Source organism: Bombus fervidus, chromosome 16 (genome assembly GCF_041682495.2).
Source record: "Bombus fervidus isolate BK054 chromosome 16, iyBomFerv1, whole genome shotgun sequence".
NCBI lineage: Eukaryota > Metazoa > Arthropoda > Insecta > Hymenoptera > Apidae > Bombus > Bombus fervidus.
The window spans coordinates 3962650-3983746 of NC_091532.1; the positions used below are offsets into that span (position 1 = coordinate 3962650).

At 38.7% G+C, this 21097-nt stretch overlaps 1 protein-coding gene and 1 long non-coding RNA gene across 5 annotated transcripts in view; both read right to left on the reverse strand.

Moving 5' to 3' along the window:
* The window catches only part of Rk (G-protein coupled receptor rickets), a 44531-nt gene extending 23504 nt beyond the window's left edge, over nucleotides 1–21027 (reverse strand). For 3 of the 4 annotated variants that reach the window (XR_011801991.1, XR_011801990.1, XM_072019066.1), the window contains exon 1: nucleotides 19560–21027. Coding sequence is in view for 2 of the 4 variants with exons in the window: in XM_072019066.1 (XP_071875167.1) it covers nucleotides 19560–19795 (236 nt within the window). In the remaining 2 variants the exon portion in view is untranslated. The remainder of the gene's footprint in view (nucleotides 1–19559) is intronic. The other variant, XM_072019065.1, reaches the window with a different exon arrangement.
* On the reverse strand, nucleotides 16560–18954 carry LOC139995522 (uncharacterized). The gene is made up of 3 exons (XR_011801995.1): nucleotides 17864–18954; nucleotides 17032–17159; nucleotides 16560–16970 (listed from the first exon to the last, which is right to left on the reverse strand). It is a non-coding gene; the product is annotated as an uncharacterized lncRNA (long non-coding RNA).
* Nucleotides 21028–21097: the final 70 nt, after the last annotated feature.

The window sequence follows — 21097 nt, forward strand, 5'->3', positions numbered from 1 at the left end:
ACGGTCAATAAACGAACGATCTAGTTGCAGCGTGTACGAGAATCACGCGGATTTAGCTAGTGAATGACCCGCGATTTGCATGACACAACTACTCGAGACCTCGCTAATTTAAGACGATGCGTTACGTTCGAATGACCTTACGTGGCAGATCATTGAACTCGTTTTAACGTACGCTATTGTACCACGAACGAATACGCTATTCTATCGAAAAAGTTTTGCATAAAACGAAAGAACAGTTGTACGTTATTCTACTTAAAAAAATAGTCTTACGTAACACGAATGGAAATCTATACTTTTCTATCTAAGACAAGTTTCATACAAAATGAACGAGGACTTGTACCGTTCTATCTAAAAGAAAAAATAATTTTTACGTAGAACGAATGAAAATCTACGCTGTCCTATCTAACAAATGTTTTATATCAGACGAACGAATGATTTGCACTATCCTACAAATAAAATAAATCTTCTGGACAATCTCGACGAAGGATAACTCGCGAACAGACGTAATACATTCTGCGAAACGTCGAACAACTTTTCTAACAACGATCGTCTCGTTCGCGTGAGATATTTATAAACAACGAGTACGAACGTTAATGAAAATGTCTGGAATAACAATAAAGCTCGAACAATTCGATTCACAGCCTGACGATTTAACAAGTATTTCTAGGAAATCGACCTGGCATTTAATATTAGATTCTTAAGTCTGTGATTTATCTAACTGTGAATTTATCGTGTTTCGGGCTAGCCCGCTGTAAATTTAGTATCGCGTGATTTACGATATGGATTTAAGGAGAAATAAACCCGCGTCCAGAGAAAGCGCGTGTCTGGATCGAACAATTAAAAAAGAACCTAGTCACGAGAATTAATGCGCCGTTCTGTTCCGACTTCTAAATTTACTGTCAACGTTCGCTCGATAACGACCCTTATATTACACCGGGTAGAACCATTCTGGTCCTCCGTATTACGCCATACGATAAAGATATTAGATTACGCGTATCGTGCAAGAGAGAAAAACGCGTAACAGCAGTTGGAAAATGTCCCAGAAGAGGAGGAGGAGGAGAAGTCGCGATTCCGCATCGATTTCGTTTCCCACCGATGATAGAATTTACCAGGACAGGGACGAAGTGATCCGTCTTCTGTTTATGACCGGTCGTTTTTCATGAAAGTACTCGAAAACTTTCGCGGTGATATAAAAACTACCGTATGACAACGGGCGATGGGTCTGACCAGGAGTTTCTCTGTCTACTGGAGATCGGTTTCGCGTCGGATGAACGAATTAGAGGAGCTACGAAGCGATGCGTCGCGTATTGGTGTCGCGTCCCGCGACCCGCGCGATCCGTAGCGCGAAAGTAAAATTGATAAATTCTTTTAAACCGAGATAATTTAAAACGTTTATTCGAAACCGTGTTTAAAGTATTTGAAGTGGAAGGCAGTTAACACGTTCGTCGCCACGTCGCACATATCTATGCGACGGGTGTACTTCCGTGGGGTCTCCGTCATCAAAGTAAGGTGATGCTCTTCTTGTTCAAGTTAATTAATTAAATATACGATATTATATATAGGATATACAACATAAAAATATTAAAAACACACTATGCCATACTTTTTATTAATCTATATTCTGGATAATATATAACATTATTCTATATTCGTTAAAACATTCCAAACACATTTGGGGTGATGTTGGGCACTTCGAGAAATAGTTACAGACTCCGTCATCGTTACTCTCCTCACTTTCAAATATATTTTCACGCTGTTTACTGAACATTTTGAGGATGAAAAAATCACCGATGTACGTCTCACAAGTATGCTTCTCGACTAAACGAAAGATCCGAGATATCTGCCATGAAATCCCTCGGAATACTCTAACTGGAAAGCTTATCGCTTTCTCCATTTCAGAAATAAATAATCTTTTCTTTACAATGAATCGAAGGGGATAAACGACGAATTCCTGCTTGTCATTCTATTTACATTCTGCGTACCGGCGGTCGGATTTGGGCCCCGCAGGAAACTTAGCCGAATCACGCTGGGCGACGAACGTGTTAAAGCAGCTAAAAGCTATATCTTGCCAAAACTCACCTAACTTTTTTTTTATGTTATGTTTTTATAACGATATTATGATGATTTAAATTGTAAACAAAGTCGGCAGATGAACAAACGTTGGGGATCTTGCCAAACATTTTCAAAAGAAAGACCCCGATGGATATAAATGTAGCGACTCAGAGAAGTCAGCATGAGTATGAATATGAGTATGAGTTTGAGTTTGAGTTTGTGTTGGAATACAACGATATTAGACACATAGACAAAAATACTCTTATACAGACACCTACACAGGCATTTGAACAGGACACTTACACAGGTCGTACTCATTACTGTATAGAGAGTGGGGTTCAAAATATTTAAGAGATCCTACAGTCAGCCTGACAGTAACTGGCCGACTGTCAATAATCCATAAATTGTTAATTATACCATATCACTCACTAATACACATTTGGTTCTGTAGTTCTGTTTAATAAATATCACCGAATATTATTTTAACATAAACATTGTGTCTTCCACAGATTTGTACGAAACGAGGTCGATGATTACGGAAGAAAAGCAAGGTGGGTGGTAATTTTTGTCCAATTTCGAGTTTTAATGTTCAACGTCTAATCGTAACGATACCATTCGTCGGTTGATGAATCTTCGAGGCTGATCTCCTAACGTTAACTTGTTCGCATCGTGTTTCTTCAAGCGGATAAAAAATTACGATAATTATTATTCGCTTGTCTGCGAAGAGAGACGTTACAACCTTGTAAGAAGATTATTTATACGATATGGATGAATCATGTGGCCCGGTAAGTAGCAATGACGTGGCATTGGAAATTTTCACGGGCGAAAGCCAAAACTCATTAACGTCGCCTCGCGTTAATTTTTCGTCGACGACAGTTGATAGGCATCGATCGATACGTCTCTTTCGTGAATGCAGGATCGACGATCGTTTTTCTTCTCCCTCGCTTACCTCGCTGATTAATCTCAAACTCAATGTCAAACGTACCACGGCAGAGGGAAATACTTAAAAGTCCAATTAATTTAACCGAGAGAAGGGAGGAAGAAAATTCTTATCGAACAGCGAACTTTCAAACTGCATCGAACGTGTTACGATGGAACGATACTTACAAACGCTGCTTTAACAAAAAAGAAAGGAGTGAAAAATTGAAAGAAAGAAGGGAAGCGACAGCTCGGAATAGAAAATAAAAAATCGTTTAACTCAAACCTGATCCAAACTCTAAAGATCTTACGTTTCATCCCGGACGACCCTAGCGAAGAGAGGAGAGCTTACTGGTGCAAACGATCGTTTGATATTCCAGTCACGCTCTCACCGCTGGTATTTGAATTACTTTGTTACTGTCCGAGAAAGTTTCAGCCCGGGACCTTTAAATAAGCATGCCACTTCGCCCTCTTATTAAACAGAAAGAAACGCTGTCTCGTTTTTAATCCTTTTGTTACTAAAGATGACTATAGCCGGTCAACTTCGTGCCTTGTACGAAAGATAATTGTAGTCGTTCAGCGCCGTGCGATTTAATGTGGACAATTCATAATATACTGGAGCTGACTATTGTTATTCGACCATGCGCTTTCGTTGCATAAAAAAATAATTATGGATCGTACATTCAGTCTCGAGTGTATCTTGTATAATAAAGATGACCGTAATCATTTAACACAGTCGATTCGTATTATACTGGAGCTGACTATTATTACTCAACCAGGTGCTTTCACTACATAAAAAGATGATTAAAGGCATTCAGTCTCGAGTGTATCTTGTAAAATAAAGATGATTGTAATCGTTTAACACAGTCGATTCGTAATATACGAGAGCTGACTATTGTCGTTCAACCGTGTACTTTCGCTGCATAAAAATATCGTTATAGTCGTTATAGTCGGTCTCCAGTGGTTGTTGTATAACGAAAATGACTAATCATTTAATACAGACGATTCGTGATATACTAGAGCTGACTATAGTCACCCAACTTTGTACTTTCGCTGAGTATAAAAAGCGATTATAGTCACTGCGCTACGTGTCTAAATATTTCTGAATATATGACTAGTCGGTCAATCGAAATAAATAAAAAAAATGCCCACTAGTATTCAGATTATTTATTATTATGGCCAGATGGTCGATAGACGAGCGTAAACATCTAAAAGGAACGGTGAAGGACTATTAATCACGCCGGTCACGTCCATGACGTGGATCGCGTGTACATGACGTTATTGTGAAAGTAATTCCAGCGACCGTTGCCAAATTCGACCCATTTACCTCCACGGAAAAGGAATATTTTTTAAAGAAATTTTATTACGATCCCCCGTATAAATTTCGCCTCTCGGATACAACGAGATACGATTTTTTTTATTCTCTGCTCTCATCTCCATTGCTCATATCGTAAAGCGGTACGAATACGTATATCGCGAAGGGAAAGTAAAAACTGAGTCTCGAGATTATTGTTTCTTCGATTGCAGTCACTAGCGCGCTTCGTTGGGCAAGCGGAGAACGAGAGTTTGCGCGATCGACGCTCTAACGAAGTGGAAGGATATTTTATTCGTTGTTTCATCGGAGAAGCAGTTCGTCAAACGAACGACGTCTTTTATATTCCATTCCAACCTGTTCTTTCATTTTATTTCGTTTCATTTCATTTTATTTCATTCTATTGGATACGAAACTTCCGCTACGTTGTACTCACAATTTTCTTTCTTCTTTTATATGATCGAATTTCTTTTCTTTCAATTACAAGTCTCGTGTCCGATAGCTTACGTGTTATTCGTGTTCTTATGATTCAAATTCTTATGATTTTCTCTTAATAATTCTTCATACCGAAGAATCTATCTTTCGCGTTAGAGGCTAGTGTCTTTTAGATGATTAATTAACAGTTGCGTTTTGAATTATATTTACAATTGTGTATCGTAATTGCATATAGTTTCATTCAGTTTGTTGTTCTTAACTATTTATCTAGAATGTTATTTAAACAAATTTAGCAGGTTTACGTAACAAGTATTTAATCGTAAAGATGGTGATGAAATTAGGTCAACCGTAAGTGGAGTAGAGATTATGTAAAACTATGATAAGTAAAATTGCTTCGAGTTATATTAACTGCAAATTTCTCAGAAAGTTACGCAATTCCTAAGATCGGTCAGAGATTTCTCATTTGCCGATTATATTCAAACCTCGAGTCGTTTAGTAGCGTAGCGACTAAATTCGTCGAAACACTACTCGACGATACGTTATTTACCAATCAATTAAAGATCACGTACGTCCACGCCGATACCTACTCGTCGCTAAATTAAATATCACGTACGTACAGCGTACGTGGACAGTATTGACCTATATAATAAATTCCAGAACTCAAATGTCAGACAACATAAGGCTGGAAATTCAATATACCCTGAAACATGTACTACCATGCATACTTATAGACATTCCCGTTGAATCGAGTTGGTGATATCGCGTAAAACCGACCAACCAAACTAAATAACGAGAGTCTGAGTACGAAGAGATAGCAAAATTTTGAATACGAGGTGTCTCGCTTAAACGAGATCATTGAAACATTACACATTACTGAAACAACATATTTACGATCCTACGAAAAGAAATCTTCTCAGCTTCTCAAAATGAAACTAAAATCTTGAAGAGGCGCGTGTAACGACAGGAAGATATTTTTACCGGATATTCAGGAATTATTCTCTTTGCACCATTTCTAGACACGATTTTTCATTCTCAGTGCAAAGGAACCAACGTCGAGGAACACAGTTGGTTCGAAAGGATCCTCGTACCACGCGTCTTCCTTCTTTCTCTTTCTCCGCAAGATTGCTTTCGGCTAACGAAGATTTCTGCTTCTCGCGATCGCACGTCGCTGCTTGGCATTGATAGTGGCCACGTAAATTTTACAGCAGAGGTTCGGCCGTTATTCGCGAAAGCGCTACGAAACCTTCTACTTGTAGCGATACAGCCAAGGATGAGCGAACGTTGGTGGAAAACTAAGGCCAGCTTGATAGCGGTGTAAGTGGTAATTTCGCCCTGTGACGCAAAACCCACGGAATTATAAATACACCAAGTTTTAAAAGGTAAAAATGGAAACGTAACGTAGACCTGCTTCTTGATTCGGTAAAAGTAAATTTGAAATTATTCGTGCCGCTATCAATGCCAAGCAGCGACGTGCAGGTTGTAACGCGATGTGTTTGTCAGTGCAGGCGCGTAGGAAACGCGAACGGCCAAGGAATTTCTTCTTAGAGGAATTCTGCGCTCTCCCTCTTTCTCTGCCTCTCGACGTTTTACTTTTGATATTGTCGCGCTACAAATACCTTAATGAATGAACGCGATCCTACGAGAGTGAATTTCCTTCGAAATCGAGCGTTCTGCGCCAGATTCCATCGGGGTGACGAGTCGCGATATAGGTCAGAGCGAACGTCTTCTCTGGTTATCGAGATTCCATCGTGCACGAGAGAAAAACGGGGTAAAAGCGAAGGAAAAAAAGAAATGAGAAGAAAGAAAGAGACGAAGAGGAACAAAGAGGGGAGAGAGAGAGAGAGAGAAAGAAAAATTGCAAGACCGCGAGAAACGCGCGCAGACGTTTGCCAAACGAATTTTCGTTTCGCTTTGAAGCTTGTCACCCTTGATAAAATGGTCGGGGAGAGAGGGATCGATCCCGACGAGAAAGAATCTCGGCGTGTTGGGCGACTCTCGGACGATCGAGAGCCGGTAATCCGGAAATATTCGTGTCACATCTGTACCGGATACATCACTTTTCTTGGGTCACGCTCGCTGCGCTCGAAACGCCACTTCTGCCCGATGATTGCCCACCGGTGTCGGTGTTTCTCGTTCGATCGCTACCGCTATTCATAAAGATTATTTTCTCCCAGATATTCTTGGAAACTATCCGCTGAATGAACTTTGGAAAATTTCCTCCTTTATTCTTCGCGTATCGTCGTATTTAAGAGGAGATTCCAAGTCTTCGATCGGAGAAGATTCGAGAGGAGATCGAGAAGAAGTTGCGGACGAGTTTCGACGAAATTTTCCTCGCTTTTATCCCATCTTCTGGTGTTTTAATTTCGAGACTTTAATTTGTAAATTCGATACTTCGATCGCGCAATTTTTTTTCTTTTTCCCATCGTTTCCACGGCTAACGTTGTCCTCTCGACAAATATACCTTTAATCAATTACCACGAAGTTAACGATAACGCGACATTGGAACAGGACGATTCCTACTAATACGAGATACACGTACGCCTGTTCGATTTACATATTTTCGTATTTCGCTTACACAAGTACCGCGCAGAACGAGCTAATAATAATGCGAAAGATCCGTGCGACGTTCCACTGCGAGCCAAAGCACACTCTCATGTAAAATAGCTAAAAATGGTAATTTCATATTTCAGAATCACCGCCCTGTAAAGAACAGAGAATCTGACTTATCGCGTTTCTCCTCCGCAGTCTTCGCTTTTCACTAAACTTCTCCTAATTCTACGACGCTGCAATCTTTATCTATCAACGTCGAACGTCGCGATTATTCGCAATTGACGAGACGTCAACAGAAATGAATCTTTATCGCAGTCTAATCGTCGAACAACGAATTGTTTCCTACAAACTCGATAAATATTCCACGAGGAAAGAATCGAGAAACTACCCCGGATCATCCGTGGGATTGCGTGTTCTTGCGAACGAACACGTTCGGCCAATTAGCGAACCCTCGCAGCCTCCTATCGAGGAAACGGGTCTCCGTCTTCGGGTCCAATTTTAGGCGAACGAGCTGTTGACCCGAAACGTTGCGCGAGATTCGTTTCCGCGTCGTGAATCGACGCGAACTCCACGACCTGGAGCAGCCACTCGAGCGTGAAAGTCGTTCGCGAATAAAAAGTTGTCGCCGGTGTGAAAATACATGTGCAACGCGAGAATCCTAACGACCAACTAACCGGAAACAGCGAGTACCATTTTTCCTTTTTTCGTTCTTCCATTTCTTGCGTATTCTTTAACTTTTTCCTTTAACGTTCGCTCACGTTCTTAATATCAGCACGACCATCAACTCGATATCGCTATTCCTATTGTCGTAACTCGATAAATATTACGCGTGAGATTTTCCAAAGTTACGAGTGACCGGATGTGCAGAGCGAATTTGGGAAATTGATCGACTGGTAGAGAACCGTGTTCTTCGTTCGTTTCTACTAGGAAACCTGCTATCTGCCTGTACAAGTCTTTAATCCGAGTATTTTATTGTCCGAATGCCTAGATAGCTGTTGCAAAAGAAATGTTCAATGTTACGGTACGAGAGTTAGTACGGTTAATTAAACAATTTTGTTTACTTGTAATAGCCATTACGAACGATTAAAATTTCTAAAAACGATCGATTACGGATAATTGTTATCGACGAGGGAAATTTAATTTTAATTACCGTACGGTAACCGATATAAAGGAATTTTGTATTTTTTCGTTGCCGGTAACTATTATCGGTGGCAAACATTCGGCTATTGTCGATTGTTGTTAACGTTACTCGCAATTAGTATATATACTTATTTACAATATAAAAAGAATTAACTATGAAATTTGTATATTTTATCGAGCAACAAGATGCTATGAAAATAGATGAAAAGAAGAACGGAGTGAAAAATATTGTCGTATAGTGTTCGTAGTAAAGATATTGTACTAAACTATATTTTTGATTTCATATATCTTCATAGCGATTTTTTGCTCAATAAAATATACAAGTTTTCTGCGTTGTCGACAAATACCGCTTATCAGTACCGTTAACGACGATCGACGTATTGTACATCGAACGTAGTCAGAAAAAATGTTTGTCGTCGATATTGGTCAGCGGTAACCAGAGGAAAATTCTTCGCCATCGATAGTGGTTATCGGTAACGAAAACAAAATTCGGGCCATCGATAATGGTCACCGGGAAGCAGAAAAAATTCCGGTCATTTATATCGATTACTAGCAACCGAAATGAAATTCCTGTTGTCGATAACGTTTATTGGTAGCCAAAAAACATTTTAATCGTTCATAATGGTTATTCGCAATCGGAACAATCGAAAATTATTATTTTTTGGAAAGTTTCTTTCAGATTCATCGGTAACTAGTTTCCATTTAGATGAGAATCAATTTCTACTCAACCACTGGCTCTAAAAATATTTAAAGCAACTGTTACTTCGGATCTCAGTCGTTGACAAGTAAGAGCGCATTTATTTGCCAAACAACTACGTTATTTAATTTTATTTTATAACGAATTACGTAACAAATTACGTTAGATAATAAATATAAATAAATAAAAATATATGTGTCGGGACGTGTAACGAATCTTCACCGGAATTATTCATCGTCGTCACGCGATCGAGGTAGCGTTTATTAACGCAAGTATGGCTGTTACAAGATTGACAAGTGGCCGCGGTAATTAGACACTAACGACAAGGACCTTAGGTTCGATAACGAATCCGCGGTCGACGGGATAACAGATGTACTTTGCTCCAAAGTCTAAGTCCGACTCGACTTACTTCTCGCGATACAAGGATTACTTGACTGACTCTTTATTGAAGCGTGGATTATTCACCGATCGTACGGACACTAGATAACTGACTAACGAGACTGCAAGAAAGGCAATGACTTTCCGTCACGATAACGCTGCAGAAGAAAGCTACGATGGGTTGTGCCTAAGGGCACGAGATCATCGGATTCGTCGGGGGAAGCCTCCGCTCGGAAGGCGAGGGAAATGGACGTTGCTGTTAATCGGTTAATTTCTATGTCGATGGTTAGGAAAGGATGCTAGCCGCTCTTGAGAGAAAGTTCCTAGCGGGAAGCGTCGTACGCGAGAAAAGCGGATCTCCCGTATCTTCCCGCAATAGGTGACAGATTTACGGGCTGATAGAATAAAGACTGTTTGTCGATTTGAAGGACCTTAGTCAACCAAATCCTAAGATTTGTAGCGGGTCCTCAGGCTAGCTGAACATGTACCGCGAATGATGCATCGACATCTGGCGATCATCTTGCCCTAAGAATAGGGTCTGTGTGTGGCGAGCCACGGGGCCGTTGGAACGTTTACTGTTAAGTGTCGGTATTGCTAATTCTTTAAAGGAGAACTATGCAATTCTATAGCTCTGTTAGGTGAAACGTTCATCCCGTGACCGCGGCTACGTTCGGCGACTAGTCGTCGCCTGGAGCCTAAGCTCATTATACACGTTCGTCGCACATATCTATGCGGTATATTTGCGTGGGGTCCCCGTCACCAAATGATGGTGACGCTCTTCTTGTTCGAGTTAATTAATTAAATATACGATATTATATATAGGATATACAACATAAAAATATTAAAAACACACTATACCATACTTTTTATTAATTTATATTCTGGATAATATATTACGTTATCCTATATCGTATGGTATTCGTTAAAACATTCCAAACACATTTGGGGTGATTTTGGGCACTTCGAAAAATAGTTAGACTCCGTTATCGCTACTCTCCTCACTTTCAAATATATTTTCACGCTGTTTACCGAACATTTTGAGGAGGAAAAAATCACCGATGTACGTCTCACAAGTATGCTTCTCGACTAAACGAAAGATCTGAAATATCTGCCATGAGACCCCTCGGAATACTCTAGCTGGAAAGCTTATCGCTTTCTCCATTTCAGAAATAAATAATCTTTTCTTTATAATGAATCGAAAGCGATAAACAATGAATCGAAGGCAATAAACGACGAATTCCTGCTGGTCGCCCTATTTACGTTCTGCGTACCGGCGGTCGGATTTGGGCCCCGCAGGAAACTTAGCCGAATCACGCTGGGCGACGAACGTGTTATCTCAAGTCTCGAACAATTGCGTTTGGGTTATTTTGTGAAGGCTACGGTATTGTGGGTTTTCCAAGGAATTCCAACGGGGGGGGGGGCGGTGTCCTCTCATCTCCGACATACATAATGTACATACACGATGTTTCACACTGCGTAATCAGCAAGAGGAAGGTAAGTACATCTAAGCAACTAAGTGATCGCGGATTTTATCAATACCACTTAATGACAAAGTCCGCAATCACTTAGTTGCCAACCCAATAATTCCACGCGCAAAGGTAAGCGAGGAAAGGAAGAAAAGGAAGAGCGCAGTTTTAAGTTTAAACAAACAACTTTAAATTGTAAACACAAGGATTCCTAGCGACTTGGTGGAAGCGTATCCTTCATCTACCGCGCGTTACATAGAGCAACGAACTTCGACAAGCATCGTAACTATGAGAATTGTATTCAGCAGCTAATAAGCGCCAAGCGAACGACGGATAACGCTCGACAAGTTTCTCAAACAGCTATCGCGTAGTTTACAAAAACAGTGGTTCGTAAGAAACGAACAAATATCAGATTCGTTTGCGACGAACCGACGATGAAGATTTCTCATCCTCTGTGCAACGTTCCCAGCCGATTTTCCTTACGAAAAATTGCAATTGCCGAAGCGATCGCGGCAAGCGTATTCCGCGGTCCTAATAAGAAAATCACGTATTATGAAACGTGTAACAGTTACATTACGAACGAGACGATCCGCACAAATGTCTCTCCGCTTCCGTAACTCGTCCGAGCTTCTTATTTACCTTCCATTAGTTGACCAAAAAAAAAAAAAGAAAAAAAAAGAAAGGAAGAGAAAAAGAAGAACGGAAGCGGAAAGAGAAAGAGGAAAGGAAAAGTGGGAAGAACGAAGAGGAACGCGCTATAATTAGAACGAACAGTCCTACTAAATGGAAGTAATTAACGGAGCAAAAGATTCACGTCCGTTCGACGAAAGGATGAATGAAACGGCATTGCCTTCGACGCTGTGCTTTTCGAACCTGCTTCTCATTTTCTATAAATATTCCTCATCGATGTAAAAGCGTGCACTGTGGCGGCGTACAGAGAGCGAGCGCGCGCTCTCTCTCTCTCTCTCTTTTAAAAACGGCGCTGATTTATTTTTCGTGCAGCGCGAACGAGATTAATCGGCGCCTAACTGCACGCCGAGATATCGGTCGTTGAAAGAGCCGATGTAGAACCGTCTTTACGTAATAAATGGAGCAACTGTTGATCGCGGAACGATTGCCAGCCAGAGGGTTTTTCCCTCGTTGGAAATTTATATAACACTTTTCTCTCCCTTTCTCTCTCTTTTTTTGCAAGTTTTTCTTGATCTTCACAGTTACCAGTTATTCCGGTGACAAATTGCGAAATCGATTATTCCAAGATTTAAGAGAAACGTTTGGCTGGTCGGTGTTTACACAGTGGAGATTTTGCATTTGCAGTTTTCACGCAGACGAAGGATAGGGAAAGATACGGTGGACAGTGAAATTTTATTGGATCCAGCGACGAGTTTGTTCGACTCTTTTCGGTGTATGGAAGAGCGTAAAAGTCGCTTAAGGACTGGATTCTAAAGGTTCGTAGTTGAAAGACACAGATTCAGAGAAATGGGACGAAGAAACGACGATTCGTTGATCAGGTCGATTTTATGTGCAAGTAAAGACTACTCTCTTAGCGTGCACTTTGAGGAATTTCTGCTCTATCAACTTCTAACTCCTCTGATTATCCATAGAAGTTTCACAAAAGACGATTCGATTGACAGATTGCTTAAAGAACCTCACGCGTAAATTAGAGAAGTTTAAAGAACTTTGCGAATCAATTAGAACTTTGCCAGCAACTGGAACGTAATGCCAAAGACTGGCGCAAGAACAGGGAATTATTAACAAGGGAACGTATACTCGCGCACAGTGCTATAGAGTACAAACGTACAGACGCCTTTGGCGGATAAATTTTAGGATAACGAAACGAAATAAACTAGAGGATATAAAGTTAATGCAACGGTCCTTAACTGGTAATCCGTAGACGCCAGTGGAGCCGCAAAGTCCTCGCACGTGAAATACCGTCGTATTATCCGACTAAAGGATATTTAGTACACGTGTTTATTTATTTGTACGTATTGTAATATAAATCTCTCCTCTTCAAATTTCAAGCTTCTTAAGCTTCGAGCGCACGCAGTCTTTTTTTATATCTTTTGCTGTTTAAAAAAATGCCTGAAAATTCGTTGAATACGTTGAATTCGTCGTTAAATGATATCGCTATGGAGCAATTTTTAACACTACGCGTTACTCGATCTTTTAAGATTTTTTAACATTTAGACGAAACGAGATTTAAAGAAGAATACGAGAAGAATGAAAAGTTACTGAATATTATTGGTCACGATACATCTGGTCATAATACAAAAATACGATGCACGGTTAAAGACGTGATCTTTGTATTTTCTTTATGGCACACTGCGGCAATAGAATCGCTGTATCAGAGCTAGATACACAAATAGGTATGGCATTGTTTCTCCGTCGATTTATCGACTGCTGACAATCAATAATTGGCGATAATTTCCAGCTCTGGTTTCCTAGGTAGAGCGCGAATTAATCTCGACGACCTCCGTCGATTAATCAACTGCGATTCCACAGACGAAGGAAGATAAATTGCTTCGCCTTTCAAGTGGCCTCTTCTCTGTGCTATCGCGCCGCCTTCTATTCCTCTGGTCTTTTCCTGCAACCGACTTCCTTGGTGAAAAGAAAAAAAAAAGAGAGGGGGGGGGGGGAAGAAAAGAAGAATATCGCGAAATTGAAAGAAGATCAAATCACTGTGAAGAAAGTTACGGTCGTAGGAAGAAGATCGCGGTGGAAGAAAAAATCACGGCGAAAGGAACGAATCTTCGGAAACTTTTTAGAGAAGGGAAGTTGTTTCGTTAAAACGAAAAAAAAAAAAAAAAGAAAAGAAAATAGGAAAGGGAAAGAGTCGAAAGACGATGGCAAAAAGATTGCTTAGAAATTTTATTTTAGAAAATTCCTCGTCGCTGTTCGTGAAAAGAGAAGACGCGATAAAAAGTCCTGGAGGAAGAAAGTGACTTTAGACACTCGTTTCGCCCACGGGAAAAACTCCTAATGAACTAATCCTGTCTCTTCGGTAACGCTATGCCTGCAGGAAACTTCTTTCGCTTTTTACCTTTGTAGAGAAAACTTTTATAAAAACGGTCTTAAACAAAACCAAAGAGAAAGAAAGAGAGAGAGAGAGAGAGACTGTCTAAAACGAAGACCTCATCGTGGAAAGTCGCATGGGAAATTCTACTTCGCTAGGAAAAAACGAAATTCAAAACGAAAGTTGAAAACAAATATAATGGTACACTATGTTCCGCGAGGAAAACTTCAAGGGAACAAGAATATACATCTCGAAGAAAGCGAAGAATAGGAAAATATTCTTCAGGACTCTATCTTGAATCTATCGAATTTCTAACTTGACAGCAGATTTTTATGCAAATTCACGTCTTTAAGAATACAACTAAACAGAAACTCGGTAGAAAATTGTTTCATCGTTCAACTAATACAAAAAGCGTCGTACTTCCCATATTTCATACATTTCCTCATCTTTTGTGTAGATTTTCTAAAATGATGCACTATCAAATTTCCCATAAATGTATGAAAGTCTATTAATCATGGTCTATCAATAAACAATCGAACCTAGGATACACGATGTTAAGTACAAATAAGAAAATATATGCTAGAGCTCTGTACAATGATATTATACGGTGATGCTATGTGATACAATAGAGGAGGCTAACATTAGATCGTCCCAAAAGTTTCTTTCATTGTGTAACACATGTAATTTTCGAAAATTTCGGACAAACGCGGACAGATAGACAAAAGAACAAATCGTAGACGAACGAATATCGTTTGGTTCTCGTAAAAATTCGCATTTGGAGGAGAATACAAATTTCGCAGCCCCTTTTCTAATTTGACCACGACTTCCTCTTTGAACAGCACGCAAACGAAAATGTTGGTCGAACGAACGTGGACGAATCGTGGAATATCCCTTAGTTTTTGAAGAATTCGCACTCGGTGAATGCCGAGTTCGGTTGGTTCGACTTCTCGTTTCCTCGATTCCTCGTCGTTTCCTTGATCCTAAACCACGATCTATAAAATATCGACTGTCTTCGAGCCGAGAAGGATCAACGTCTAGCTATGTAGGTCGGCGATCATCAGCCGTACTTGTACGGATTATACTTCATAGCTTTTGCCTTTAGAAGATGCTATCCCGCGCCTTTGATGCCTCGTTCCTGTATTCTTGGAAGCGTTCGTCATTGTACCGTGCGATTTCATTTTTATGGCTCTCCACCGGGACGACGTTTTTAATGCTCCACGCTACTGCTTTTCCTCCTCTTCTCTCTTTCCCTTTTCCTCTCGTTCTCTCTCTCTCTCTCTCTCTCGTTTATATTTCTCCTTCGCTTTATCTTACCTCCTAAAGACAGACTTTTATGGCTAGAGCACTCGTTGCCTCGATGCATTATGACGACAAGTATACGATGCACGGTGTATTCAGCTATATAATTAGGTTGAATTTATACCTTTACTAAAGTTTTACTAGCTTTTTTTCACAAGATCATCAAACGTCGTTGTGTCACATCTGCGGTGACTCGCCAAGGTATTGCAACATTTAGGAAAATCTTGATGTACATATTGTATAAAACGCTTTGAAATTTCACTGACCCTATAACGAGGCACGAAGATGTTAATTAGGTATACAAATTGAAACATTTCTCAAAATCTATATATATATATATACACATATATGTATATGTATGTATGTAGAATAAAGAAATAAGAAACGTGACTTATCAATGATAAGTTATCATGTTCCTGCTTCGCTTATGAAAGTAACCACCAGGCTGTGGATATTTGTACAAATTCTATGTCTACATCTTTACAGATATTATTGAAAACTGTAATATGGATAAAAAATTGTTCTATCCATTAAATATATATATATATGAAGAACGCTATATGTACTAACACATTCCTATGTGTCTGCATGTTATGCGCATTCTGTGCATTTGCGTATCTCCAAATTGTCCATGAACGCATGAAATTCTGCAGTCTAGTGGTAACAGTTGCCCTTTTAAGGAGACGTAAACGAACTCTCTGCGTAGCTTAATATTTACAATTTAACTAAATTTAGATCATAAAATTATTAGAATATAAAAAGAGATTTTAACAGAACGAGTATCAAAGAATCGTCCTGCTTTGATAAAATATAGTATAGTATATATAGTAAATATTAGGATGTGTTTTTGTTTAAGAACATTAAGCATGAAAATCTGCAGTCTAGTGGTAACAGTTGCCCTTTTAAGAAGACGTAAACGAACTCTCTGCGTAGCTTAATATTTACGATTTAACTAAATTTAGATCATAAAATTATTAGAATATAAAAAGAGATTTTAACAGAACGAGTATCAAAGAATCGTCCTGCTTTGATAAAATATAGTATAGTATATATAGTAAATATTAGGATGTGTTTTTGTTTAAGAACATTGAGCATGAAAATCTGCAGTCTAGTGGTAACAGTTGCCCTTTTAAGGAGACGTAAACGAACTCTCTGCGTAGCTTAATATTTACAATTTAACTAAATTTAGATCATAAAATTATTAGAATATGAAAAGAGGTTTTAACAGAACGAGTATCAAAGAATCGTCCTGCTTTGATAAAATATAGTATAGTATATACAGTAAATATAGTATAGAATGTGTTTTTGTTTAAGAACATTAAGCATCACGATGATTTAATAACGTTATAATTCATTTTCGCAGAGATTTCATAATAGATTGAAATTATGGTAGCCTTATTTGTTTGCCGTGTACCCGTCTAAGTTATTCCGCGGTCACACGCAACACGCGAGCCTAATTTCGCGTGACCGATGAGAAGCATGCACGACATGAAGCTTTAATTTAGCTAACGCAATTGCCCGATTAAGAAACTCCCCTGAACCGCTTTACTTTCCACTTTTTCGATCGACCAATATTATCTCTGAATAACATAATCGCTACAAGCCTGTTGAAAGCCCTTTCCCTCGATCGTGTTGCTTGGAGTTTTAACGTCATCCCGATGTTCGTTGCCGGGAATTCTTATTCTCGCAGGTTTTCATCCTGACAGTGATTTTCTGCAAAGTAGTTTACCGTACCGGGAAATTTTATATTAGATTTCTGACGAAGTGCATTTACCTTGTCCTGATTTTCCTTGTATCTTTACTTCTGCACAGTTCCATTTTTATTATTTTATCTTCTACCGTATCTTAAAAGTTTGATGAAATCTCTGAATTCAACTTAATTTTATCCTATACACGATTTACCTAGAAAACAAATTACAAAACACAATATATTGAGATAAAGTAGAAAAAGTTACTTGATCGATCAATTAGAGGTTAAATGTTAAAAATTCGTTAATAATTTACAAAGAGTAGAAAAGGAAAATATAGGACAAGAATTATGCGACAATAGAATCTTAAGTCGTCTTGGTCGATAATAAATAACAATTTTTAGTTCTCGGATCAAAGATTTAGTAAACACATAGTAGACAAGAGTCGGTTATTTTGATGGTAACGTATTTTACGATGCACTCTATAAAATCGACATTTTAGTGCGCTATTTCCTGCGCAGTTATATTTTCTTCCACTTCCGGTGGCGTTCTAGGTCAGCTTGCAGCCAGTTCCATTACAATTTTAATTTGCTTATCTTTCCCAGAAATATCTTCCACGAACATTTCGATAATATTCAATAGCTACAATTAGATTCAGTCTAAGAAAATACTACTTTGGTAAATGTCTCGAAGGAATCTCGAATGAGCAGTTTCAATAATGGAAGTAATAATTGTAATATGAAAGTATGGAAGCAATAACGATCGAACAGACGAAACGGAAATAGACTCGCGTAGTAGTATGCAGCGTAGCAAGTCAGACGAACAGACGTTTCCGACAGTACACACGGAAAACTACGGCCAACTTGTCCCGAAGAATACTTTCGGATGGAATCCAGGCCAGAAAAAAGTTCCAATTACCTCGTTGTTCGTTTTTCTCTCGCTTCCTGCGCGCAACCAAACTGCAAATGTCACTTTTTTCATTCTTTCGTTTCTGATCGCCTTGTACGAATCCCATCCGTATTCAAAGATGCGATTAATTTTCTCAATTATGCCTCATATAGAAACGTGTCATTTCAGATTAACAGGTTAATATAAAATTATAAGAATATGTTGTATGCATAGTACAAGTGAAGTGCAGATAAATGCTAGGTGCGACGACAATGGCGACATCTCTATTTTAAGCGCCGAGAGTAAAAAGGAAATATTAATAACGACACGTGACGGTTGGCAAATTGTTGTTTTGAAACTTGATACTAGCTGCACCAAAACACGTGAATAAAGGGAGTGGTTTCGAGAAGAGAGAGGTGTTGGAAAGATACGTTTTAGTTTTGACAGATAGTTTGGACATTTGAATAATTGCGCGCTTCTCGACCAGTCACGTGATAATTGTTTCAAAGTACATTCGCATACAACCTATATTTTCATTTAACTTATTTCAGTTTATCATAATTCAACTTATCATATTAGATTACTGAAGTTTGGTGTATTTAATTTAATTTTATACCTTACATTTTCCATGATAGATATTAATCATATAATTGCGTGAAGTTAAAAATTCTAAAATCATCTAATACTAAATTGTTACGATTCCAAAGAACCTAATGATATCAATTAATATCAGTTTCTAAACGTGAATTTTAAATTAAAGTCCATAAATCGCTACTGGCAATTACTCAAAATGTTAACGCGTCAAGGTCTCAGCGCCTCATCCGATGTCAAACCTTTCAAACTCTCAAGGCAAAAGTTCGAAGGACCTCCGTGCAACTGCGCGACCATACTGCTCGAAAAGCCGCGCGAACGAAAGAGACGCAACGAAAAAGGAAACAACAGCGAAACACGATCTTGGAAGCATCGTTCGAGTTCGATACGCTTCGAAATATATCGTTGTCAAAATAATGATACGCGAGAAGACATGCCGCAATAGCATATTTGCGACGAAAATCTGATTAAGAGCAGATTTTATATAATATTGCTTCCTTTGTAAATTTGTCTGAACAAAGATTATTTATTAACAATTAGAATAACGACTTAATTCGTCTTCTCCGGTTAACAAATTAAACATATAAATGACTATAAATTATAAATTGATTTCAAAAAGAATTGTACGAATAACTTTAAACGAATAAAAATTAAAACATACATCTTTTTTATAACAAAGTTGCGTCATCTATTATAGTTATTTTACGGCGAAATAATAACCTAAATGTGATTTACGTAAAAAAAAAATTTCTTTCAACTTTTCAATGCAAATACCCGTACAGTGACTTACGAAAGTGTATAAACATTTACCATAGTAAAACTTTCATATATGCATTACGTGTGTTATATAAATACTTTTATGACCGCTGCACTAAATATCTTATAGTTTCTATATAGATTTTCAAACTTGTTTCATATTTGTCCAATATAACACACGCAATATACACATAACAGTTCTCTATGATTAAGTGTTCAAATACTTTCACTAACACCACCGTATTTAGTCTCAAAGTCAAATGGTAATGCAGTTTTGATTTGAAAGTGGCTGACAAGGCACCGAATTTTAAAGTTGTCCCTTCGCGAAACTCTTATATTTCTTTTATTTATATACCATGTGTATTGTGTATATACTCACAGTTTAGTAAGATTGACTGTGGATGGAAGTACAGTGACATCGAGAGGTTCCAGGATGGACAGGAATCCAGCCCCGCGGCAGGAGAACTCCCGTCCGTCGGCAGTGACGTTGCAAGATTCCAGGAGACCGGGTCCACTAGAGGAACCTGGCTGTTCCTCGGCGGAGCAAATCCGGCAGAGGAACATCGCCAATATGACAGCAGCAGTGGTGATGCCGCGGCTGGACTGCGTGCACATGCCGGCCAGCTTCTACTAGGCTTCTCTTCCTTCCTTCTGCCGGAGTCGCCGCGCCCAGGACACGTTTCACTTCACTGCATTATATTTGTCAGACTGCATTATTACATTTATCACATCGGGACCACGATCCCCTCGACGCGCGAAAAGACGAACACAACGACACGGCATACAGAGAAGCGTAAGTACGCGCGGCGTGTTGAGGAGCTTACGTTGGTTGTGTTTAAGCTCGTGAAACGGATAACACGCGCGAACACTTGCCTCAGGGCAAAATTACAAACGAATAAACCGTACAACACGGCGTACGTTTACCGACTGACAGCGCGCGTACGTGCGTAACTGAACCAATCCGCCCTCTTGTTGGAAGTGCTTCCCCCACCATCATCGCGTTCGCCGCCTCGAGCCAATCAACTTTCTCCGTAAAATGCCGCTACCGATACTGTTCGAGTTGTAATAGACTCGCGGCAATCGGCACTTCGTGATCTCCCGTATATAGAGATCCGATCGATTTTCTTCTTTTATTTCGTCTCTTTTAGATTCAGGATGATTGAGTAGCCGATTAAGAATGTCTCGATGATCGGATGTTGACTTGGTGATGGCAGAATAGAAAGAGGAAGATCGTATACCGCGTGGTATTTCTTCGGAGAATATATAATTAGTAGGCAACGGATTTGTATACATTTATATGTAAAAGTGTACTCAACGCGTTAAAGATTTTATTAAATATGTAAATAGTATTAATAAGCGGATTTAATAGATTTAAAGGAAAAAAAGGAGTTACGTTGTACGTATTTCTTTCCGCCGCACATGATAAATAATGTTCGAGGAATGAAATTTAAATTATATTCATCCGAATAAAATTAAATATAAAAGTGTTAACTGTTATCAAAAGATAAGATACAATATATGAATATGGGCAATAGATACCATAAATTGTGAAATTTGAAAATGTTTATAGATGAAAGCATAATTTCATTCAATGCTTTTTTAATAATCTTTACGTACTTCTTATACATTATTTTTGTATTTTCTATATAATAATTTATTTTGTTTTTGATTTTTTACTAAAGACTCATAAAAAATGTATGGTATGCCCTCTCTACGTTATACATCAAAACATGCAGCGATAGCAATCGATAATTTCAATTAGTTTCCCTCCATGGATAAATAAAATGTCTAAAAAGTTTTTAACATTTAATAACACGAATGTATATATATATATATATTTTTTTTTGTTCATAAGAACATAAATGTTTAGTTTCTTAATATCTGTTATCCAAAACATAATACTGTTGTGTGATAATG